A 23,033-nucleotide genomic window follows, 5' to 3' on the forward strand; every position below is an offset into this window, starting at 1 on the left:
CCTCCAGGATGTTGCCGCTGTTATTTTAAAACAACAGACATCCACACGACCCTCCTCCTCTTGACCTTAGAACAGTTCTGGGATATCTGCAGTTCTGCAGCTAGATGCCTCTTTGTTCCCTTGTCCTGAGTGGAGATCTGCCTCTTGGGAGGAGAGCAGGGGCCTCTTTGTCTCAGTCTACAGAGAAAGAGAGTGAGTCTCTTACTCCACCTAGGCATAGGGCTGAGCTTCTTTGCCTATTGGACATGATAGGAACCCTATGTTACAGCATAAGTGAGGCTCTGGACAAAATATCATGCACTGATTATTCGTAACAATGAGAGTCCAAGTGGCACCTTAACGACTAAGGGTATTCTACACCGCAGCATTATTTAGACATAACTGATGTTATTCTGAAAAAAATGTGTGTCTGCACAGCAAGCCGTTATTTCGAAATAGTGTCAAGCTGGAGGACTTCTTACTCCAACTCCTGCAACCGTCATTACACAGGGAGTAAAGGAAGTCAAAGGACGAGTGCTTTTCCTTTGACTTTCTACTGTGTGGACAGCGCCAAAAGCCAAATTAAGCTATTTGACTTCAGTTACTCAATTGACATACCTTAAGTGGCATATCTTAATTCGACTGCTGTATAGACGTGCCCTAACAGATTTGTTTAGGCTTTTGTGGGTAAAACCTACTTTGAGTCTTTAAGGTGCCACAAGACTCCTCCTTTTTGCAGAAACAGACTATCATGGCTACCCCTCTGAGATAATTCATAGAGAAAGAAGTATCTACCTACTGTGGGTAGTTTGGGGCCCTGCTTTTTATGTAGGCCTCAACCTGTCTACTTTAGTGGAGTGTACTGCTTTTGTTTTGTTTTAAGCTAGACCATGTTTCTCTGTCTCAGCCCACTGCATTTCTGCCAGGCAGCCTTAGCAAATGAAATAATGAATAGAAGCAGCATGCTACCATTTTGGAGTCTGGGACCATTTTTGCTAAACCCATTTTTGCTAAGGGTCACCCATTGCTTTGAATTGTGTCTGTGAGTCGGCACCTTTTGAATATTTAGCAGATTTGTCCAACATCTACTGCTGTGTTGACCTTTTTTCTGCAAGTGGCCTTTAAAGATGAGAATATTAAGACTCTGCATTAATGTGATGGTATTTTAAATAGAATTGGCACTTGCCTGTAGAAATGGCCTTTCCCCCACCTAATTAAAGCTCTCAGCTCTCTGCTGAATGTGCATTTCTGAGGTTATTAACCTATGGGCTTCTTTTTTTCCCCTTTGCTCCCAGTTTCTGTGGGCTATGAATATGAATCATGTCCTGACCTGATACTGTGGGAGAAGAGGACAGCGGTCCTTCAAGGTTATGAAATTGATGCTTCCAAACTTGGAGGATGGTCCCTGGACAAACACCATGCCCTCAACATACAGAGCGGTAGGTTGGCTCTAACAAATGAGCATGGGTGATGCAGTGGTATAATGCATTGTTGCTTTTCTCTATTAATAATTCAGCCAGAGGGAAAACACACACACACACTACTAAGAAATTCTTCATTGTAACCTACATTTAGCAGCAGCTTTGTGTGGGAAAATCTGAAAAGAACAAGCTGCTGTAGATCTATTGTACATTTTTATGAAGTGTGCAGCCCTAGCTTTGTAGTAGGGATAAGGGGGGAAACTGCAGAGCCACAGTAGGGTTAGCTCCCAGCCCTGGCTCTTAATAATTTAAAAGCAGAGGCTCAGCTGGGAGGACTGGGTGTGAGCCAGGAATCAGCTGATTTCTGACTCGCACCCAGTCCCCCCGCCACACCTGATTCGCCTACCCCCTGCAGAGACAGTGCTTTTAAGCCGGCTCCCCTCAACTTCTGCTCTCCACCCTTGCTGCCTCTCTGATATAGGCAGCAAAGGGAGGTGGGGGAAGCGACTAGTCGAGTCAGTACTTAACTACCAGATAAGCATATGCTTATCGGGTAGTCGACTAGTCAACTAGTTGCTTACATCCCTACTCTATACTACATATAAGGAATGAGAATTAATTCATGGTCATCAAAAAAAATCCCAAAGCTCAATCCTCTGTAAGTACATGGGGTGTATGCACATGGTTATATAGGGCCCATCCTTTGTTGACCCCATTGAAAACAAACCCACCCAACACAATCACACATAGCAAAGCACGGCACAATAAGCACTCTTGCTGCCAGTGGTGAGAACACGGTTTGGAATGTGCACTTGAGGAGAACATGTCCAATATTACATCATCCTGCTCCACAGAAAACTCAATTACTTGGCTTCCCACCCCAAGTTTCCCATCCCTCAATTTATGTGCCCAGCACCTCTGTTAGAGTATGTCTACACTGCCACCCTAGTTCTCCTGCAATGAGGAGTAACGGTATTTTGAATTAGGAGCTTTAATTCGAACTACCTACCCCATGCCGCGTGTAGCTGCGGGCAGGTAGTTCGAACTACGGGGCATTTAAAAATGGCGACGCCCGGGAACAGGCAAATAAAGCCCCGGATATTTAAATCCCGGGCTTCATTTGCAAGTTTGAATGACTACATTAGCCACCCTAGTTCGAACTAAGGTGGCAGTGTAGACATACTCTAATTCCTTAGAGCTTAGCTGTCTTTGAAACTGTAATGCCTACATTCTTTAGCCTCTTATGAATGTTTAGAGAAGGGGTATTGAGCTGCACAGAATGACTGAAACATGAAAAAAGGATAGAAAGTTTGCATTATCCCATGTGATAGCAGTGAGTAGGGAGAGGGTACCCACCATTCAGTTGGCACAATTAATCAAAACTTTCCTCATTTTCTCACAAACAACAATGAGGCTCCCCTGGGCCCTGTTGATGAAACCTACTCTAATTAATACTCCACCCAGATTTTCCTAAGTGACTAATATCACCCAGCATGCTCCTTGCCAGTGAACAACCCCAGTAGATTCTCTCATTAGTGACAAGTTGTCTTGACCTTCCTGACTCTACAAGTGGCCCAACAGTGCTGTTCTACCTGTCATCACAACCCGTAGGAAGGCCCTAAATGCCATTCCAAGGATTGTGAGGCACTGGATATTTTATTATACTCTAAAGCAAAGAAAAGCTTGGGTTCCCCCTACCCACTCACCCTTGCCCTTCAATATCAAGTAATCTCTCTCAACCTCTTGAAACACCTACACAAATAAATTACAGAGGCTGGCCATTGATAGCATTGATACATCTTTTTAGTAAATGGAGGGGGGTTAGCATGAAAAATTTTCACTTTGAATAAGGGGTCACCAACCTGAAAAGGCTGAGAAACATTGTGCTATTGGAGTTACTGCAGCCTGTTGTGGCCCTCGACATTACCTTTTTTCACAGGATCCTACAAAACCCAGGGACAACCCTGGAGAGATCTCTTTGTGGTGTGATGCAACATGAATCTGACAGCTGGGATGCCAGGATTCTGTTTCTTGAGCTGCTGTTGATTCATTCTGTGACCTGGAGCAAGCCATGTGTTCTCTGTCTACTACAGTTTCACCATCTGTCTTTTATTCCCTTTCTGCTCTTATTGTTTTCTAGGTATCTTGCATAAAGGAAACGGGGAAAACCAGTTTATCTCTCAGCAGCCACCTGTGATAGGAAGCATTATGGGCAATGGTCGCAGGCGTAGCATTTCCTGTCCAAGCTGTAATGGCCTTGCAGATGGGAACAAGCTCCTGGCACCCGTTGCGCTAACATGCGGGTCGGATGGAAGCCTTTATGTTGGAGACTTCAACTATATCCGAAGGATCTTTCCCTCTGGCAATGTCACCAACATACTAGAGCTCAGGTACACCAGGCCCCTCACAGCTGTGGTAATTGTGTACTTTTGATTGTGCAGAAAAATTATATACCTAGAGGGTAAATGAGACCCAAATTCTTTTTTTAAACTCACAGAAGGGGCCAAATTCATCTCTGGTGCAAGGCTGCTAAATTTGACTTACACCAGAAAGGTGTGAAGCCTCATGAATGCATCCAGAATGGAGTCACAGGCCCAAAATAGTCCATCACTTTTCTTTCCCACTAACTCAGACTGAGTTAATGTGTCCTCCTTAGTCTGATGAGAGACTAGTGGGAATTCTAAAAATTAACAGTCAGCCTCCGGGATGATTTACACTTGGAAGGACACACATCACTAATGATGATATATAGAGGGTACTCAGGACACAGGATTATTCAAACCTAGGTCAGTGAGCTCACCAAGGAACTCCCAGAGCTGTGACTTCCTGGTGAGTATTTTGGGATGGCAAATACCTCCAGTGAATTCCTGCTTCAAGATCTTCATTGAAAAATGGGGGCTGGATGAAGAAATTCTGTCCATCTCACCTGGGCTGTCTCTAGACTGGCAAGTTTTTCTGCAAAATCATCTGCTTTTGCGGAAAAACTTGCCAGTTGTCTACACTGGCCGCTTGAATTTCCGGAAAAGCACTGACGATCTCATGTAAAATCATCAGTGTTTTTCCGGAAAAACTATGCTGCTCCCATTCGAGCAAAAGTTTTTTTCCAAAAGACTTTTGCGCAAAAGGGCCAGTGTGGACAGCATAGTACTGTTTTCCGCAAAAAAGCCCCAATTGTGAAAAAGGCGATCGGGGCTTTTTTGCGGAAAACCGCGTCTAGATTGGCCACGGACGCTTTTCCGCAAAAAGTGCTTTTGCGGAAAAGCATCCTGCCAATCTAGATGCGCTTTTCCGAAAATGCTTTTAACGGAAAACTTTTCCGTTAAAAGAATTTTCAGAAATTCATGCCAGTGTAGACGTAACCCTGCTGTCACTTGCCCCCTCAGAAATGGGAAAAGAAAACTTGCCAGAGGAAGAGGGTGGGCTGCAAAGCAGCATGCGCAAAAGAGGGGGAGAGGGAATCTGTGAGATACAGAGAGGGAAAACACAGAAGGTCCATAAATGTTGATGAAATAAAATATATTGTGACTGAGTCAAAATTTGTGTTGACTCATCTGCTGTCTTTTTCCCTCCCAAACATGTCATGACAAACACACTACCCTGTTCAAGGCAGTGGATCTGATTCTGATCTCATGCTGGGACCACCCGGATAAATTCCAGGGAAGTCAATAGAGTTAAACTGGGGTAAAGTAACATCTGAATCACACTCATTGAGTTTGCCTTCAGAGACTGAGCTGAAACACAATGAAGTCAATAGGAGCCTAACCAATGATTTCACTGAACTTTGGGTTAAGTCCTAATGCAACATGTTTGTAACTAGACTGGAGATGAAACTGTCCATTCTGTACTGGGAGTTTTACATGGAGGTGTGTGTCAAGATGACTAGCCAGTGATGTATTTTGGTCCAAGCACTCATTGACCAGTACATTGCACACAGAATGGTAAAGACATGTTGTTGCAGTTTAACTCAGCCTAACGTATTGACAGAAATTTGTGCATTTTTACTTTGTTTTTTAAATGCCATTTAGTTATCTGGCAAATCCCAGACACAGACTGTGGGATGCTACAGTGTGTCTTTATTTCAACCCTGTGAAATAGCTCTAGTGCCCAATGCTTCCCATTAGGTGTGTAGTTCTCAAATGCTCTCTTTTTCCTGGTGAAAGTATTCACTGCATTTTTGAAAACTCAGAGGCTGTGTCTACACTGCACCCTTTTTCTGGAAAAGGGATGCAGATTAGACACTTCGGAATTGCAAATCTGCGGGGGATTTAAATATCCCCCGCGGCATTTGCATTTACATGGCTGCCGCTTTTTTCCGGCTTGGGGATAAGCCGGAGAAAAGTACCAGTCTAGACGCGATTCTCCGGAAAATAAGCCCTTTTCCGGAAGATTTCTTATTCCTATTTTCAATAAGGAATAAGATATCCTCCGGAAAAGAGCTTATTTTCCGGAGAATCGCGTCTAGACTGGCGCTTTTCTCCGTCTTAGGAAAAAAGCGGCAGCCATGTAAATGCAAATGCCGCAGGGGATATTTAAATCCCCCGTGGATTTGCAATTCCGAAGTGTCTAATCTGCATCCCTTTTCCAGAAAAGGGGTGCAGCGTAGACACAGCCAGACGGTCCAATCCCCTCCCCCCAACACACACAGAGCTACCAAGAACTCATCCATAATGTACAGCATCCCAGTGGAACGTAAGGGAATGAGGCAAAGCTGAATCTTTTTGGTTTTACAGGATACTTTTAAGAGCCAGTTTCTGAGAGACTCTGAACAGTTACAGCTCCCAGAAGATGCAGTTGCATACCATCTCTCAAGATTTGGCCTAAAAATGTGATACTTCTCTCTCCCCTGAGATGTGACTGTAAAAATGACCCCTACTTACTCAGCAGATGTGTATTTAGAGTTATGTCTGCTGGCAAAAATAAGGCCTCAGCCCTGCAACAAATTTCACATCGGAAAATCCTTATTGACTTAACTGCAGCTCATTGCAGATTCACTGCCCAAGGTTGCCTTGAATTATATTCCTGTTTAGTGTGAGGAATTGTACAAGGGCATGACTCATCACTGCAGCGCATCCTGCTGGCTGGCGTGGGAATTAGCTCAGTCTAACAATGCGCCTTCCTCTACTAATGTCTCACCCACCATCATTTCTTTTCCACTTCTGAGACGCATATTGCTCCCTGGTTCACAGCATACTCTTCTGGGCACAGCCCTTCAGCTGTTGCCCATTCTGTTCTTTCTGCACTTCCAGGGGACCGACATCCTCAATCTAGCCACTTGCCTTAGTGGCAGACTGCAGTCTCCATTCTAGTCACTCTTTTCAGTGGCAGGCTGAAGTTCGAGCACTGGCCACCCCCTGTGTTGCTCCACTCCCTATGTGGCCAGTTGATGGAAAGAGGGGACTGGGCCCACTACTCCAAGCCCCAACCCAAAGACCCTACTGCCAGCAGCCACATGTTGATTTTCCTTCAACTCCCACCACTTGTCTCCCAGAACTATTTTGCCATAGCCCCAGCACCTTCCCAGCCCTTTGTATCAGGAGCTGGCAGTCCTCAGGCTAGCAGTCCTCAGGCTGGAGCTCCCTGTTGCTCCCATGACTCTGCCACGCACCGTTCCAAGATATTCTTTCAAAGCAGCCAGTTCTTCTCCCTTCCACTCCAGGAAAAGACTGCTTCTGCTCTGTTGTTGAACACCCTTTCTTATATGGCCCTCCCGCCTGTCACTGGCTGCTCCAACAATCTTTCTCCTGATGGGTTCTCTACAAGTCCTTCTCCCATTGGCTGGTTTTTGCATGGCTTCCCTGAAAGCTGCTTTAACTCTCCATCTACCTGGGTAGGGCAGCTGCCCCTACCACAAGAATCAATATAATTAAAAGAAAGAGAGCTGGATTCTGTTTCTTCTTGTGCATCAGCAAAAGAATTTTAAGCCCACAAAGTCCATTGGGTGCCACTGAGACCCTAATTTGGCCTATAAGATTTTTATTTTGGGTGCTGATGTACAAGAGAAAAGTATCCCAACTGAGATCCTACAACTGACACATAAAAGTCAGTGTGGGGGAGGGCTTTCTAAGTAACCTGAGCTCATTCAATACACAAATTATGGAGAGTTAACAAACAAGTAGCTCTATGATAGCATATTTACAGTCACTTCTCTGGTGAAGTCACAGCTTGAATAAGATACTAGAAATGGGACTTCAAATATTGGGGCATGATTCCATAGTGGACTACGTGAAGGTGCATAGCATCCTTCCAGTGCTGAAAGGTTATTTTAGTGATGGAGGGCTGTGATTTCCAAAGGAGCTTATGGCAGATAGGTGCCCAACCCACACTGTAATTGTATGGAAGTTGGGTGCCTCACTCCCTGAGGCATTTTTAAAAATCCCATTCCAAGTTCTTTCTGTATTTCAGCATTGTTAGAAACATTCTGTGCGTATAGTTTTGGTTGAACAGTTTCTGAGTGAAAAAGAGTAAATTGAAAACCTTGAAAGAGTGGCCTTGTTGGATTCTCCAAAGAGCCACAAAGTTTAATTTAGTCCCATGTTAATCCTGCTGGAACCATTACTGCTTTATCTGTGCACATGCTTAGGTTATGGGGTCCAAAAACACTTCTTCACTCCCATGTGGTATAAATTAAATGGGTACAGAGGTATAAAAACTGGGGGGGAGAGCCTTTATTTTGGCCTAAATGGATTGTATATGTGCCCCCTCAAGCAGCAGTCACACCCCTACAGTTCAGTACACTCTCTTTAGAGCACAGTGCTCTTTTCTGGAGAGGAGAGGCAGCTGCAACGTGGTTCCAGCTAATTACAATGGAGTATGTAACTTGGCCTATGGGGAAAAAAATTCTTCTTGAATTCTCTGCCATGGTGTCTCTGAAATTCAGGTATCAAATACAAAAGAAACTGGCCAGAACAACTCTGCTGATAAATTGCCTTGTAAAATAGAAAGAACCACAATGAGCAACAGTGAAAAAGCTGTAAAGCTCACTAGAAAAACCAGGCTTTTGTCCTGAAATTATATTCCATTGTGGGGTGGGTGAGGGTCTGAGTATGGGTGGGTGTGTTTTCAATACGCTTGCAAAAAGTGAAATGTGCTTGACCCCATCTCCTGCATAAGTGAGTACCATTGAGATGGTGAGATCATACTTCCTTTGTGATATGCAGCAGTACATAAGTGAGCTCACTGACAAGTGATATCCAATATAAAATGTCGTACCTGCTAAGTCTTTATTTATTATTGCATTGTATGGTACAGTTACTGTCAAGTTTTCAATCTGCTAATAATGCTTCTAACTCTGCCACTAACACCTCATACTTTCTTCTATTCCCTGCTTCGCTGCTGTCTGTCAGAAATAAAGATTTCAGACATAGGTAAGCCAACCAGTGGAGAATTTTATGCCTTTCTTTGTCTTGTTCCATGTTGTTATATGGAGAACCAAGAGTGCCATTTCCAGATGATTCAATAGCAAATGAAGACAGTGTGATTAAAGCTGATGTAGGCAATCGGTCATCCAAACTGGAAGCCATTAATCATGCGTCAGGGTCATAATGGAATTCTGCCTGGTCTATAAATAGTCATACTCGTTGAAACAGAGTATAAAGGTGGGAGGGAAAGGGAAAGAAGGTTCTTGTCAAACAACTGAGTGAGTGGAAAAGCGAATACAATTATCCATGTAATTTAAAAGGACCTCTGGGTGACCCATTGGTTAGTGTGTCTTACATGTCCTCTGTATGCCTGACCCACACTGGACCTCAGCTCTGGTACATCTCCCAGCTATGGGAGGTAGACCTAGCTAAAGCTCTAGAGGCTCATGCTTTTAGTGTGATTTGATCCCCACTGATGATTGTTATAAAAATTAGGACATGCTCCTGATTAAATGGCTGTGAGGCTGGGGCACTAGGGCTATGTCTAGACTGCAAGCTTCTTTTGAAAGAGATCGTCTAGACTGCACGCAGAACTTTCAAAAAAGCAAGCCGCTTTTTCGAAAGAAAGCACCCAGTGAGTCTGGATGCTCTCTTTCTAAAAAGCCTGTTTGCTTTCAAAGACGCCTTCTTTCGAAAGAGCACTTTCGAAAGAAGGCGTTCTTCCTCATGGAATTATGTTTACCACCATCGAAAGAAAAGCCGCATTCTTTCGATTTAATTTCGAAAGAACGCGGCTGCAGTCTAGACGCAGGTGAAGTTTTTTCGAAAAAAGGCTACTTTTTTCGAAAAAAAACCCTGAGTCTGGACACAGCCTAGGTGTGAACTTCCTTTATCACAGGGGTGGGGAACTTTTTTTGAGTTGGGGGCTGCTGAAAAATGGGTGCAGCAAAAAAAGTGAAAAGCAAAAAAAAAAAAAAAAAGTCAGTCACATGGCCCCCAACAGACAAGTAGAAAGACACTCCCCCATTCCCCTTGCACACCAGAGCCTAGGGGGCTGGGGCTAGTAGATTTTGTGGACTCCTGTAGACTTAGTGGTGGGGTCAGAAATGAGGGGTTCAGTATGTGGGAGAGGGCTGTCAGGAAGCGGGCTTGGGTTTGGGTCTGGACAGGAGGGAGGGTGCAGGAGCCTCGGGAGCCAGTTCTAGGCAAGATGAAAGCCGGATCTGGCCCTCGGGCCATATGTTCCCCACCCCCACTTTATCACAAGGACGTATTTAACCTCTAGTGTCCATCCTGCAGCCCTGTTTGTATAAGAGCATTTTGGATAAGACTCTTTTGAGAGAGGCTGCTAGTTTCCAGCATATGCTGTATTCCAAATGAATGATGGCAATAAGAGGTTTTATTTTCTGTTTAGCACAACTTGAAAGTTTGGGCATCACAGATCAACTGAAACAACTACAGGGCCAAGAGTAATTCTGTTTATTGCAATAGGTAGTTTCTTTCATCTAATCATACAAAAAAGTGTCAACCAGTGAAAATGGCATAGACCTCTCACAGGCTGGAGGAGAATTCATCCCCCTGCGATCTGCAAGGTGCTCAGGGCTATTAAAATCAGCAACACTAAACTCCTGCTCCAAAGGGATTCAGCACTTTAGTTGACAATGAATATCTGTGATCAGAAGTGGCTAGTGTGCCACAGAAGGAAGTCCCGGGAAAGAGCAGAAAAGAGGGTAATAATTCGGGCACAGGAGAAAGGGTGAGTTAGAAACTAGCCCCCATCTGACCTGCATAGAAACACAGAAGTTGCCAGACTGGATCAGATCCATGGTCCATCTAATCCAATATCCTGCCACTGGCAGTGAACAGCACTGAATGTTTCACAATAAGGTGTAAGAAACTTCACAGTAGGTAGTTAAGGAATAACCTGCCCCCCAGAGAAGGTTTTCTTCCTGACCTCAATAGTTAGAAGTTGATTTATATTCTGGAGCAGGAGAGGTTTTCTCTAGGTCCTTTCTAAATATACATCTTTTGACAAGCTATAGTGATTGCACAGGGAAATATCCACAATCGCTGCATCATATATATAGTAGCCCATTGTCTGTGAGTCTGTAACGCTGATGTACACGGCCACGCCCCCTGGCCGTGTATGTCAACGCCCCGCCCCACTTCCCCTCCCTCCATGGCAGTTCGGCTGAGTGCTGCCCCACTCAGCTGGGCCCCAGCAGGGGAGCAAGAGGCGGCAAGCCCCCAAAAGGCTGCTTGCCACCACTTGCTCCCCCGCTGGGGCCCAGCTGAGCGGCGCAGCATGCCATGGAGGGAGGGATAGGGGGGCGGAGCTGGACGGAAGAGGGGAGGGAAGCAGCGCTGGCAGGGGGAGGAGGACGGTGGCTGTGGGGCTGGCTGGTGGGAAGCAGAGCTGGGGGAGGATTGGTGGCTGTGGGGCTGGACAGGAGGAGGGGGGTGGGAAGCAGACCTGGTGGGGGGTGTACAGCCACTGGCCGCAGTCGGACCCCAAACGGCCGCTTGCCGCCGCTTGCTCCCCGGCTGTGGCCCAGCTGAGTGGTGCTTGTGCTGCGCCACTCCATACAGCTGAGCCCCGGTGGGACAAGAAGGGGGGCAGGGTGGTGATGTACACGGCCAGGGGGCAGGGCTGTGTACATCACCGCCCCCCCTTCCTCCTACCGCCATGGCGCTGAGTGGTGCGCCCCTCAGCTGGGCTGCCGCGGGAGAGGGGAGAGGGGGGCGGTGACATAGACAGCCCCGCCCCCTGGCCATGTATGTCACAGCCCCGCTCCTCCTCCCCCGCGGCAGCCTGGCTGAGTGCGCGACACTCAGCCGAGCCACCACGGAGGGAGGAGAAGGGGGCGGGGCGGTGACGTACATGGCCAGGGGGTGGGGCCGTGTACATCACCACCACCCCTTCCCCTCCCACTGTGGCACTCAGCTGAGTGCTGCACCCCTGAGCTGGGCCGCCAGGGGAGCCAGCAGTGCAAGGGGCTGTTTGGGCTCCCCCGGGGTGGGAGGGGGAGGGAAGGTGGTGACGTACACGGCCCTGCCCCTGGCCGTGTACGTCACCGCCCCGCCCCCCTCCCTCGTGGCAGCCCGGCTGAGCAGGCAGCACTCAGCCAAGTGCCATGGCGGGAGGAAAGGTAAAGGAATAGGGGAAGGGGAGAGATGGAGGGGAGAGAGAGACAGGAGGAGGAGGAGAAGAGAAAGGGAGAGTGAGAGGCAGGAGGGGGAGAAGAGAAAGAAAGAAATGGAGAGAGAGGCAGGAGGTGGAGGAGAGCTGAGAGGCGGGGGGAGGCAGTAGGAGGAGAGAGAGAGAGAGCGAGAGAGCTCAGGAGAGAAGACCTGAAAATCCCGTCTTATGACAGGCTAATTGGCTAGTTAAATATAAATGTCTATGTTATCATGGAAGTAATAAGTTTGAGTGCCACACTGCTATACACATTCACTCTGCTTTTTTTTACCTGCCTTCCTCCCTGCTGCATTTGTATGTGGTCCGTCTAGATCATAAGCTCTGTGGTGCAAAGGTCATGTCTTTTCATATACAGGTTGGACCGCCCTGGTCCAGCACAAGGATGTTAAGGACTAGTTGACTATCCGATAAGCAGATGCTTATCAGATAGTTGAGTTGACTAGTTGCTCCCCCCTCTATTAGACAGAGGCAGCAAAGGGGCAGGGAAGAAGGGGTACTTCAAAGCAGCAGTGCTACACGGAGCCCGGGGTCAGATGGGTATTCCCTAGATGACTGCAGGCTCCGTGTGGCATTTCTGCGGAACCCGGGGTCAGCTGGGGACTCCGCAACTGATCCCTGACTCTTCTTGGCATTTGAAAGTGCATAGAGCCCGGGGTCAGCTGGAGAGTCCCAGCTGATCCCGGCTCTGCATGGCATTTCAAAGCGCAGCGCCGCATGGAATCCCGGGGTCAGTGGAGGACTCTCGCTGACCCCAGGCTCCATGTGGGCGCTTCCGCTTTGAAGTGCACAAGAGCTGGTGGAGGATCTTGAGCATTTCAAAGCAGAAGGGCCCACATGGTGCCCAGAATCAGCGAGACTTCCCATTGGCCCCGGGCTGCATGCAGAGTTCCAACTTTGAAATGCACAAGAGCCCCCTTGCTGGGGGTTCTTGTACACCTCATACTTTCTTCTATTCCCTGCTTGTACATTTCAAAGGAGGAATGCGGAAGTGCCTATTGACTGGTCAAGTAGTTGATGGAAATACCACTCGAGCAGTAAATTAATCGATATTTAACATCCTTAGTCCGGCACCCTCAGGACCTGACCAGTCTTAGATGAGGGATTTCGCCAGACCAGGCTAGGTCATTTTTTGACACCTGTCTCTGGCCCAGACAGCTCCCCACCTTCTGCTGGCCCCACTGGGCAGTCATCACTGACATGGCTCCAGGACCCGCCACGCAGGGTCTCCCTGCTCTGCCATGCAGCCCCCCTGCCATGTGCTTAGAGGCCCCGCCATCAGCTCCCTGTGGGCAGGTCACTGCCCTGCCCTCCACTGGCCCTCCACTGGAATCCTGGCCACTGGCCTTCCACCGGGACTCTCTGGTCCTGCAGCATCTGTGCCAAACCACTGATGTTGCCGGACCAGAGAATCCTGGTTAAGAAAGTGTCAACCTGTATCTGTAAAATTCCTAGTATGTTCTTGGCCCAATGCTGTCCAAATAATAAGAAAAGCTAAATAACCACAGGAAAGGGAGGCTGTGTCATGAGAAAATATTTTAGACAAGCAAACCTTAATCAATTGAGGTATTCGTCGAAGTCAGAGAACAAGCCTGTTGGTTTGGAACCACCAGAGGCAAGAGGTCACTGTGGCATTCTGCATAGCTAGAGACAGATGAAAATGGGCAGACTGTGGGCACTAGAGAGAAGAGTACCAGGAAGAATTGCACACAGCTAGAAGCTTCAAATTGATACAGGTCCTCAACATGAAAACTTTGAAAGATACCTTTCAAGATCCAGCAGATCCAAAGGAATGGAGAAGTGTAAAAGACATATAGATGGCAACTTGGTCTTACTAGTAAGAAAATCTAGCTTGACTGAAGAGTTCTCCTGCCATTCCAATAAGAAAAATGATGCTTGTTGGGTATTCAGTACTCAAAAGAACCAAAAGAACATTCTGTAAAGGACAGATGGACAACAGAACAGTGTGCTGCCTTCCCAAAGCTAAGACACAAGACATTACTCTTAAGATTTGATAGGCTTCTACAAATTGAAAGACTGGGATCTGTACTATGACACTTGTCATGAATATTGTACAGGTAGTAGATTACATCAGGGAACTCAGAAGTGTGAAGAAGAAGGTCCAAACCAGTTCCTATAAGATTTTTCTTGTCCCATGAGTGAGAAAACCCAGAAGTGAACTAGTGGCAAGCTAAGTTGTGTAAAGTGTAGGGTTTTGGTTTTGTGGAACATTGGCCTACCTTCTGTGGGTAGAGGGAGCTGAATATTTTAGATGGCCTCCATCCCAGGAGAAAGGGGACCAACCATATGCTTAAAGGCAGATTAGCTAGAATACACGAAGGGATTAAGATAAATACAAAAAGGGAGGCAAAAAGGGGAAAATATGAGCAATTAGCACAAAATACAGATGCTGAAGACAAAATTAGTCAAAGAATCAAAGGATATAAAAAGAAAAAAATCTTGAATTATCTGTACACCAACATTAGGATTCTAAGTAATAAATGAGAGAAATGCATGATTGGAATGTTAAAATTGTAACTCTTTATGAAGGGTCAAATGGACAAAAGGGTAGCTGGAGTGGCACTCTGAGTCAAAAATGGTGTACCTTTTTGACTCACTGATAACTCTGAAGACAATGATCTTGAATGCTTATGGATCAGTGTGCTAACAGATAAAGCATAAGATGGGGTATTAGTTGGTATTGTCTACAGACCACCAAATCACTCTCTGAAACAGGATGACTGCCTCCATACACACTTATCTATAATGTGTAGGGGAAAAATTGTTATCATGGGAGAACATCAGTTTGAGTGATACATGCTGGAGGTCTCATGCTGCTAATACTAAAACAGCCTTGGAATTTCTAAGCATTATAAACGACAATTTCCTAACTCAGAAAGTAATGAAGCCAACACAGGGGAATTTTTATTAGACCTTGTCTTAACAGATAAAGAGGAAGTGATTACAGAACTAAAAATAAATGGTAGCCTAAGTACAAATGATCATGACTTGTTCACATTTATAATGTGCGAGCAGAATAATGTTCAGTAATACATATACTTTATGCTTTAATAGCACCAATTTCACAATGCTGAAAACAATTATGAACCAGATGAGTTGGGACGAAGAATTTAATCTGAAAAATTTCACTGATAATTTGGAATCACTTAAGAGCACCTTACTAAAAGCCACAATCACACAAGTCGGGGGAAGAAGGCCTCTGGTTAAATAGCTACCTGGTTTAGTGGCAAAGTGAAGGCAGCTACCAAGAAAAAAGATTATAACAAAAGGGGACATTGATAGTAATGAATATAAATCATTAAGTAGGGATTGTAAAAAATTGATAAGGGAAGCAAAGGAACACAAGAAGAACTCTATAGTTAGCAGAATTAAAGACAATAAAGAATGATTTTAAATGTTAGGGACAAAAGGAATCCTGAGAGTGATATTAGTCCTTTACTAGATGGAAATGTTAGAATTATCAGTAATAATGCAGAAAAGGCAGAGATCTTAACTATTTCTGTTCTGTATTTGGGGGGGAAACAGATGATGCAGTCTCATCTAATGTTGATAACACTCTTTCCATTCCACTACTATCTTTGTAGGATGTTAAACAGAAGCTACTGATCTTATTTATATATTTAAATCAGCAGGTACAGAGAATTTGCACCCCAAGAGTTTTAAAAGAATTGGCTGGACTGTAAATTTTGTTTTTCAATAAGTCTTGGAACACTGGGAACATTGCAGAAGACGGAAAGAAAGCTAATGTTGTGCCAGTGTTTCAAAAAGATAAATGGAAAAACCAGTCCTTGGAAAGATAATGGAAAGGCTCTTGCAGAACTTGATTAATAAAGAACTAAAGGAAAGTAATGTCATTAATCCAAATCATCATGGGTTTATGGAAAATAGATCCTGCCAAAATAATTTACTTTTTCTCATAGGATTGTGAGTTTGGTAGATAATGGCAATAATTCTGACTTAATATACTTAGACATCTATAAGGCATTGGAGTTGGTCCCATACAACATTTTGATTAAAAATGTAGAATGATATAAAATTAAAATGTAACACATTAAATTGATTTAAAACTGGCTAACTGATAGGTCTCAAAACGTGATTGCAAATGGGGAATCATCATCAAGTGGGTCTGTTTCCAATTTAGTCACAATAGGGATTGGTTCCTCGCCCTAAGCTATTTAGCATTTTTATCAGTGCTCTGAAAGAAAATATAAAATCATCATTGTTAAAATTTGCAAACTACAAAATTGCGGGTATGGTAAATAAAGAAGAGAATAGGTCCCTGATTCAGAGTGATATGGATTGCTTGGTAAATTGGGAAAGGAAACAAATGATTCTTAATATATCTAAATATAAATATGCACATCTAGGAATAAAGCATCCAGGCCCATATGTACAGGATGTGGGATTTGCAGTGGCTGTGAAAGATTTAAGGTTTGTGGTGGATAGTTAGCTGAATATAAGCTCCTTGTATGATGCTATCACGAAAAGAGCTAATGCAGTCCTTGGATTCACAAACAAGGAAATCGCTAGTCAGATCTGAGAAGTTATTTTACCTCTATACTTGGCACAGGTGTTACTGCTGCTCTAATACTGAATCTAGTTGAGATGCCTAGAATTCAGGAAGGATGTTGATAAATTGGAGAGGGTTCAGAAAGGAGCCACAAGAACGATTAAAGGCTTAGAAAACCTGCCTTATAATAAGAGATTCAAAAGAGCTCAGTCTACTGAGCTTAACCAAGATAAGGTTAAAGGGTGACTTGATTACTGTCTCAAAGTACCTACAGAACAAAACATTTAATAATGGGTCTTCTTATTTAGAAGAGAAAGGTATAAAAAGATCCAGTGGCTGGAATTTTAAGTTAACAAATTCAGACTGAAAGTTAAGGCATAAATTTTTAAAGGTGAGAATAATTAACCATGAAACAATTTACTAGGGATCACAGTGGATTCTCCATCACTGACAATTTTTAAATCAAGATTATATTTTTCCCTTAAGAATATGCTCTGGGAATTATTTTGGGGAAGTTCTGTGGCCTGTGATGTGCGGAAGGTCAGGATGGATGGTCACTCTGGTCTCATCTGGTCCTGAAATCTAGGAATATATGAACCTGATCTCTGTCCCCATATTTTCCTAACCCATCACTGAATATGCTGAATAAGGAACCTATAAACCCCTAGCTGCTTTTTAAGACTCTGGTCTTCAGCTAGTGTAAACTGGAACAACTCCAGTGACTTCAGTTCAGGATCTGACCCCCAGGGTGTGTCTAGACTGCAGGATTTTTTCGAAAATAGTGGTCATTTTTTGAAAAAAAATTCCTTTGCATCTAGACTGCTGCCACATCCTTTCAAAAGTAAATCAAAAGAACGTGGCAGTTTTTTCGACCACGGAAAACCTTGTTTTTGAGGACTAACGGCTTTTTTCGAAAGTGCTCTTTTGAAAAAAGGCGCTATGTAATGTAAACTGTGCTTTTTCGAAAGAGAGCATCCAGACTGCCTACGTGCTCTCTTTCAAAAAAGACGCTCTTTTTTGAAAGAGGCTTGCAGTCTAGAAGTAGCCTCAGTGTCCACGTGATATACTGAGATGACGTTGTGATGCTGTGCCAAAGTTTCCCAAAACTTAGCTACTGGTACAGACACTCGATTATGACAGCTGCAAATAGAGCTCCAGGGGATTAAAGTGCTGAATCAGACACCCATGGTTCCTTCTGAAAATAACAAGATGTGCAGGGTGATATCTGAGTCAGCTCATGCTCCTTACTGTCAGCCCAACTCCAGCGGTGGCAGCATCAACATGGAAGATAAGTATCAGGGGCTACAGTGATTTAGGCTTCAGATGACTACAGAAACCCTTGTCTGTTTTACTACATTGTATTGCACAGAGATGACAGAGGTTAGAAAGAGGGAAAGAACTGATCTGTGTTACCCCAGGCACAATTGTTTCAGTTGTTGTTCACTTCAGTCTAATTTGCTGCTGGGTTTGCCTATTGATTGCAACACTAAATAAATAGAAAAGCCCAGTAACTGGAATTTCATGGCCTCAGTGCTCCCATCTTCTTACTGATGGAGGGAAGTAGTTTTAAACTTTTAAGCTACATCTACACTGCAAGCCTCTTTCGAAAGAGGCTTTTTCAAAAGATACTTTTGAAAAACATCTTTCGAAAAAGAGCGTCTAGACTACAACCAATACTTTCAAAAAAGCAAGCCACTTTTTCAAAAGAGAGTTCTCAGGCAGTCCGGATGCTCTCTTTCAAAAAAGCACAGTTTGCATTACATAGTGCCTTTTTTCGAAAGAGCGCTTTCAAAAAAAGGCCTTATTCCTCGTAAAACGAGGTTTTCAGCTGTCGAAAAAACTGCTGCGTTCTTTCAATTTACTTTCAAAAGACCGCGGCAGCAGTCTAGATTCAGGGGAAGTTTTTTTGAAAAAACCCTGTAGTCTAGATACACCCTTATAGTAATAGAGTTGTTTATTCAGCACCTTTCTTCCTGACAGATCTCAGGGGGCCTTTACAGCTATATACAGTCACAGCCCCACTGGAAAATGATGCACAACCAGTTCTGGAGTAGAGTGGCACAGCCAAGTAGGTTGCATCACACCAGTTGGGATGGGAAATTTTGACCAAGGCCACTGGGGCAAAACCATACTTGATCAGTGTTCAGCATGGGTACATCATTTTCTGGAGACGCGTGTCATTTTATATAAGGAATAGATGTGATCCTTGCCCTCAGACACGTACAACTTATAAGGCCCATCAAAGTCAATGAGCACTTTTCCAGTGGTATCAATGGCCTGTGGATCAGCACATGGGAGCTCAGCTGTGTACTATGGACCAGCTAATACTATAAGGTAGTGTAATTGACACGGGGTGCATTGTCCAGGGTAGTGGAGTTACCCTCTGCTTTTGTAAAACATACCATAGGTTCTTTAACTTCCACCTGGACAACTGCCAAAGATGTGCAAACTCATGCCACATTCCAGCCATTGCATGGCACCTGGAACGATCCCCTTTTTACAGCCATACATCTATGCCAGCATTGACTAGATGGGTTTATGAAGGGGATGGTTTGATGAGAGAACATGATCTTGGTAACTAATTGACCATTCATTATTAGTGGGAAAGAGGTCAATGGAGGGGATGATAGGAGTTACTATAGAGAACTTTCTGGGTGTCTGGCTGATGAGTCTTGCCCACATGCTCAGGGTTTAGCTGATCGCCATATTTGGGGTCAGGAAGGAATTTTCCTCCAGGGTAGATTGGCAGAGGCCCTGGAGGTTTTTCGCCTTCCTCTGTAGCATGGGGTACAGATCACAGCTGGAGGATTCTCTGCATCTTGGGGTCTTCAAAGTATTTGAGGGCTTCAAAATCTGAGATATAGGTGAGAGGATTATTCTAGGAGGGGTGGGTGAGATTCTGTGGCCTGCATTGTGCAGGGGGTCAGACTAGATGATCATAATGGTCCCTTCTGACCTTAAAGTCTATGAGACTGCAGTCCTCAGTCGTAGTTTGTCACACTCTCCCCTCTGAAGGTCTTGACCACAAAGCCATTCACTAAATACCACTTAATCCTGGTTGTAAAGGAGTGGCACTTAGGTCCTATGCTGGCCCTTTGCACAAGGGTGATGGTTACTTGGTGTGACTGTAACCATCTCTGCTGCTGCTAATGGAGACCTGCTTGCCACCGGCAATCTCCCACCCAAGTGTAATCAGATCAAAGGATGGGTGCAGCATCTGGTCTTGTCTGGCAGCCTACCTCATTCCACCAGGTGTTCTACCTGCTGCTTTCTATTGTTTGTAGAATGCAAAGGGGTTAAGCCATAAGACTCAGAGAGATGGAATAACATTTCAACTATCAGAAATGGATGAGATACTTTTTGTTCCTTAAGTTGTGTCCAGTACAGTGCAGTTGAACTGACAGGCTATGCCTATACTCCGGGTTTTTGCGGAAGAGGCAATGCAAATGAAGCGCTGAAACATGCAGTGTGGACGTGTCTGTTTTGCCCAGATACCCAAGGATCTTGCACAAAAAAGGGTTTTTGTGCAAAATGGACACGTCCAAACTGCATGTTTTTGTGCAAACACCCCAAGCACAAAAACAGATCGGAAGAGATGCAAATGAAGCATGAGAAAATGCTAATCAGCACTTAATTTGCATTGCCTCTTCTGCAAAAACCCATAGTGTAGACATAGCCAGAGTGTCTGGGATAAAGCCATTTCCAATAGTAGCAAGAAATATGATGAGTTGACCGATGAGGCTGCTGGATCACTGATTGAATTCCAGACCGAGCTGCAAGTGACCCAAAGTGATTACCATGTGATCAGTGGTTTATTTAAAATAAATCTCTACCTCCTATCCTTCTGAGGATCAGTTTGTTACTAATTATAACTCTGCAACTGTGGTATCAGGCATTTACAGAGGATTAATATTGGCAGCACACAGTCCAATATTTCCTTTTTAATTATGTATATATAATGCATTTGAATCTGTGAATTAACACTCACTCATCCCAGGAATCTAAAATGAGAACCTAGGTAACTCTCACCATGGGTTACCAGTAGCTGTTGACAATATTACATTCACGGAGCAGTGTTAAAGTGGCTGGTGAAATTTGGGCAAGAGGTGATATTTTGTTATTTTTTCCCACTAATTGGTGCTGTTCTACTTGGTTCTCTGATCAATTGTTAAAAAGGACTGACATTGACTTTGGTGTCCATTTTGCTTTCATTCTATGTAAGGGTTAAGATCAGGGAAGATTTGGGGTTCTCTCTGAGAGAAAGGTACAGCTAAGACAAACCACCAGAGCAAGGCTGTGAAGTCCAATGAAAAATGACAATAGTAATATTTAGTGCAGGGCCTGAGAGTCCGGACTCCTGGGTTCACAGGCAAATGACACTACAAAATTGGAAAATATTCTTATTAATGGCTTCCTTTAGCCACCTTTTTCACATAGTAGAGATTATGAACAGCTCAAAGGCTAACTGACATTCAACAGAGCCTTGTAAAGGCAGTTAGCTGAAAACACAAGGGCCTGATCAAAATGGATGGTGGATTCCCATAGGGCACCTTTTTCCACCGGGGTGGAAGCCACTTGCTTAGTGTGAGTGACATGCAGGTAAATGAAATAATACCCTACCAGCCTGCTGTCAATAGAAAGGAATACAGATGGAGACTGAACTGCCAGGTTGGAGCTGTCTTGAAGGTCAGAGCATTTTATTTAGCACGAATCAGTGTCATTTGTGGAGATGAAATCTGTTCAGACTTTAATAGGATAAATCACAAGGGATATTCTGGGATAAATCAAAAAGGCTTTTTTCCAAAGCAGTAAGTAATTTGAATGAAAAACCAATTCATGGCTTTTAAAATTGAGCATCATGCAGTATTTTGAAAAGAAAGGAAAAGAGCAATTCTCAAAGGAAAGGGGAATCAGCAAGCCCCAACTGGCTGCTTATAGAATAACTGGTCATTAGGATGACTTTATGTCACTGACTGCCAAATGAATACCCTGTAAATTTGACACTGAATATAGTGGAGATCCGATGAATGTAGGGATTTAGAGAAAGTGGGGTACATGGGAAGAGATATTTTCAAATATGTCCTGGTAGTTTCCTTGAAAATCCAAGAGGAAAGTAGAGCTCGGTTCATGCCATAGGTATGATTAGTTTAACATTGTTGATTCCTAGGCTCAGAAGAGAGTGTAAATCAATAGCTAGTGATGGCAAACACTTAAGTTGAATAATAGAGAGATAATATTATATTGTATAGAGTTTCCTCCAAAGACCTTGGCTTAAATAAATGTCTAAATTCAAGTCTATTGCTGTTTCCATCTAAGTGTATTGTACAGTCTCTATTTAGACTCTGTTGGTCTCAGGAGCATTTATATGAAACAATATATTGTTTTCAGTCTGCTCACTCAGTGTTTTCAATCTGCTTTCTAGTTTTTTGAGAGCCAGTGAAGTCTAATGGTTAGAACAGACTGGAGTCAGGATTTCTAGGCAGTATTCCTTTCTCTGCTGCTGGCCTGCAGTGTTACTTTGGGCAAAGCATTCAACCTCTTTGAGAGACATATTAAAAGGATGATCGATGCTCCCATTGAATTCAATGGCAAAACTCCCATTTACTTCCACGGACATACAATAGGATCCTCAGGACTCTGATAAGTTTAACATTGTTGATTCCTAGGCTCAGAACACAACATGAATAATAATAGATAGTGGCTTTTACCCGCAGATCTCAAAGCACCTTACAGAAGTTACTTTTTCATGATGACCATTTAACAGATGTAGAAACTGATTCACAGAAAAGCAGAGTACCTTATCCAAGATCAAACTGCAGTGACACCCACTCTGGTGCATTATCCACTGGGCCACATTGCTTCTCTTGAATTACTTTTGATCTACCTAGAGTTAGTACTATTATACTGCATGTAATAATGAACCAAATCCACTGAATGCACGGCTATAGCACTTCTTCTTCAACATTATAGTCCTCCAAACTATTGATGCTATCTGGTGCGCTTAGGGAAACAAAGACTGAAATCCACCAGTGACACTAACACTCCTGTATATTTGTTTTCCAGCCACAGTCCAGCTCACAAGTATTACCTGACATCAGACCCAATCACTGGCTCCATCTACCTCTCTGACACTAACAGCCGACGCATCTATAAGATCAAATCGACCTCAGTCGTGAAGGATGTTGTCAAGAATTCAGAAGTGGTGGCTGGGACTGGCGACCAGTGCCTTCCTTTTGATGAAACCCGCTGCGGAGACGGAGGCAAGGGCACTGAAGCAACACTCACTAACCCCAGGGGTAAGACACAGCCTCTTCTTGCAAGCATTTTAAAGTGGGCTTTGAGAAATGTGGCAAATCAACAGTTCTGGAAACAGCTCTACTTCTCCACAGAACAGGTATACACACTTCCCTAGGCCATCCCACTCTTTGCTCTGATTTGGAGGGACCACTACTGGGGATGAATAGATTGTTTACTCCCATGCCCTTCCAGTCCTTGTCCTTTTATTGAGTTGGCTAAGAATGGTGCCAGTCTGGAGGGGGATTATTTTA

At 44.2% G+C, this 23,033-nt stretch overlaps 1 protein-coding gene across 8 annotated transcripts in view; it reads left to right on the forward strand.

Moving 5' to 3' along the window:
• The window catches only part of TENM4 (teneurin transmembrane protein 4), an 858,468-nt gene that overhangs the window by 767,641 nt on the left and 67,794 nt on the right, over window positions 1-23,033 (forward strand). For all 8 annotated transcript variants that reach the window (XM_075919469.1, XM_075919465.1, XM_075919468.1 and 5 more), the window contains 3 exons: window positions 1,275-1,418; window positions 3,541-3,790; window positions 22,549-22,781. In XM_075919469.1, the coding sequence (XP_075775584.1) occupies window positions 1,275-1,418; window positions 3,541-3,790; window positions 22,549-22,781 (627 nt within the window). The remainder of the gene's footprint in view (window positions 1-1,274; window positions 1,419-3,540; window positions 3,791-22,548; window positions 22,782-23,033) is intronic.

This window comes from Pelodiscus sinensis, chromosome 1, assembly GCF_049634645.1.
Source record: "Pelodiscus sinensis isolate JC-2024 chromosome 1, ASM4963464v1, whole genome shotgun sequence".
NCBI lineage: Eukaryota > Metazoa > Chordata > Testudines > Trionychidae > Pelodiscus > Pelodiscus sinensis.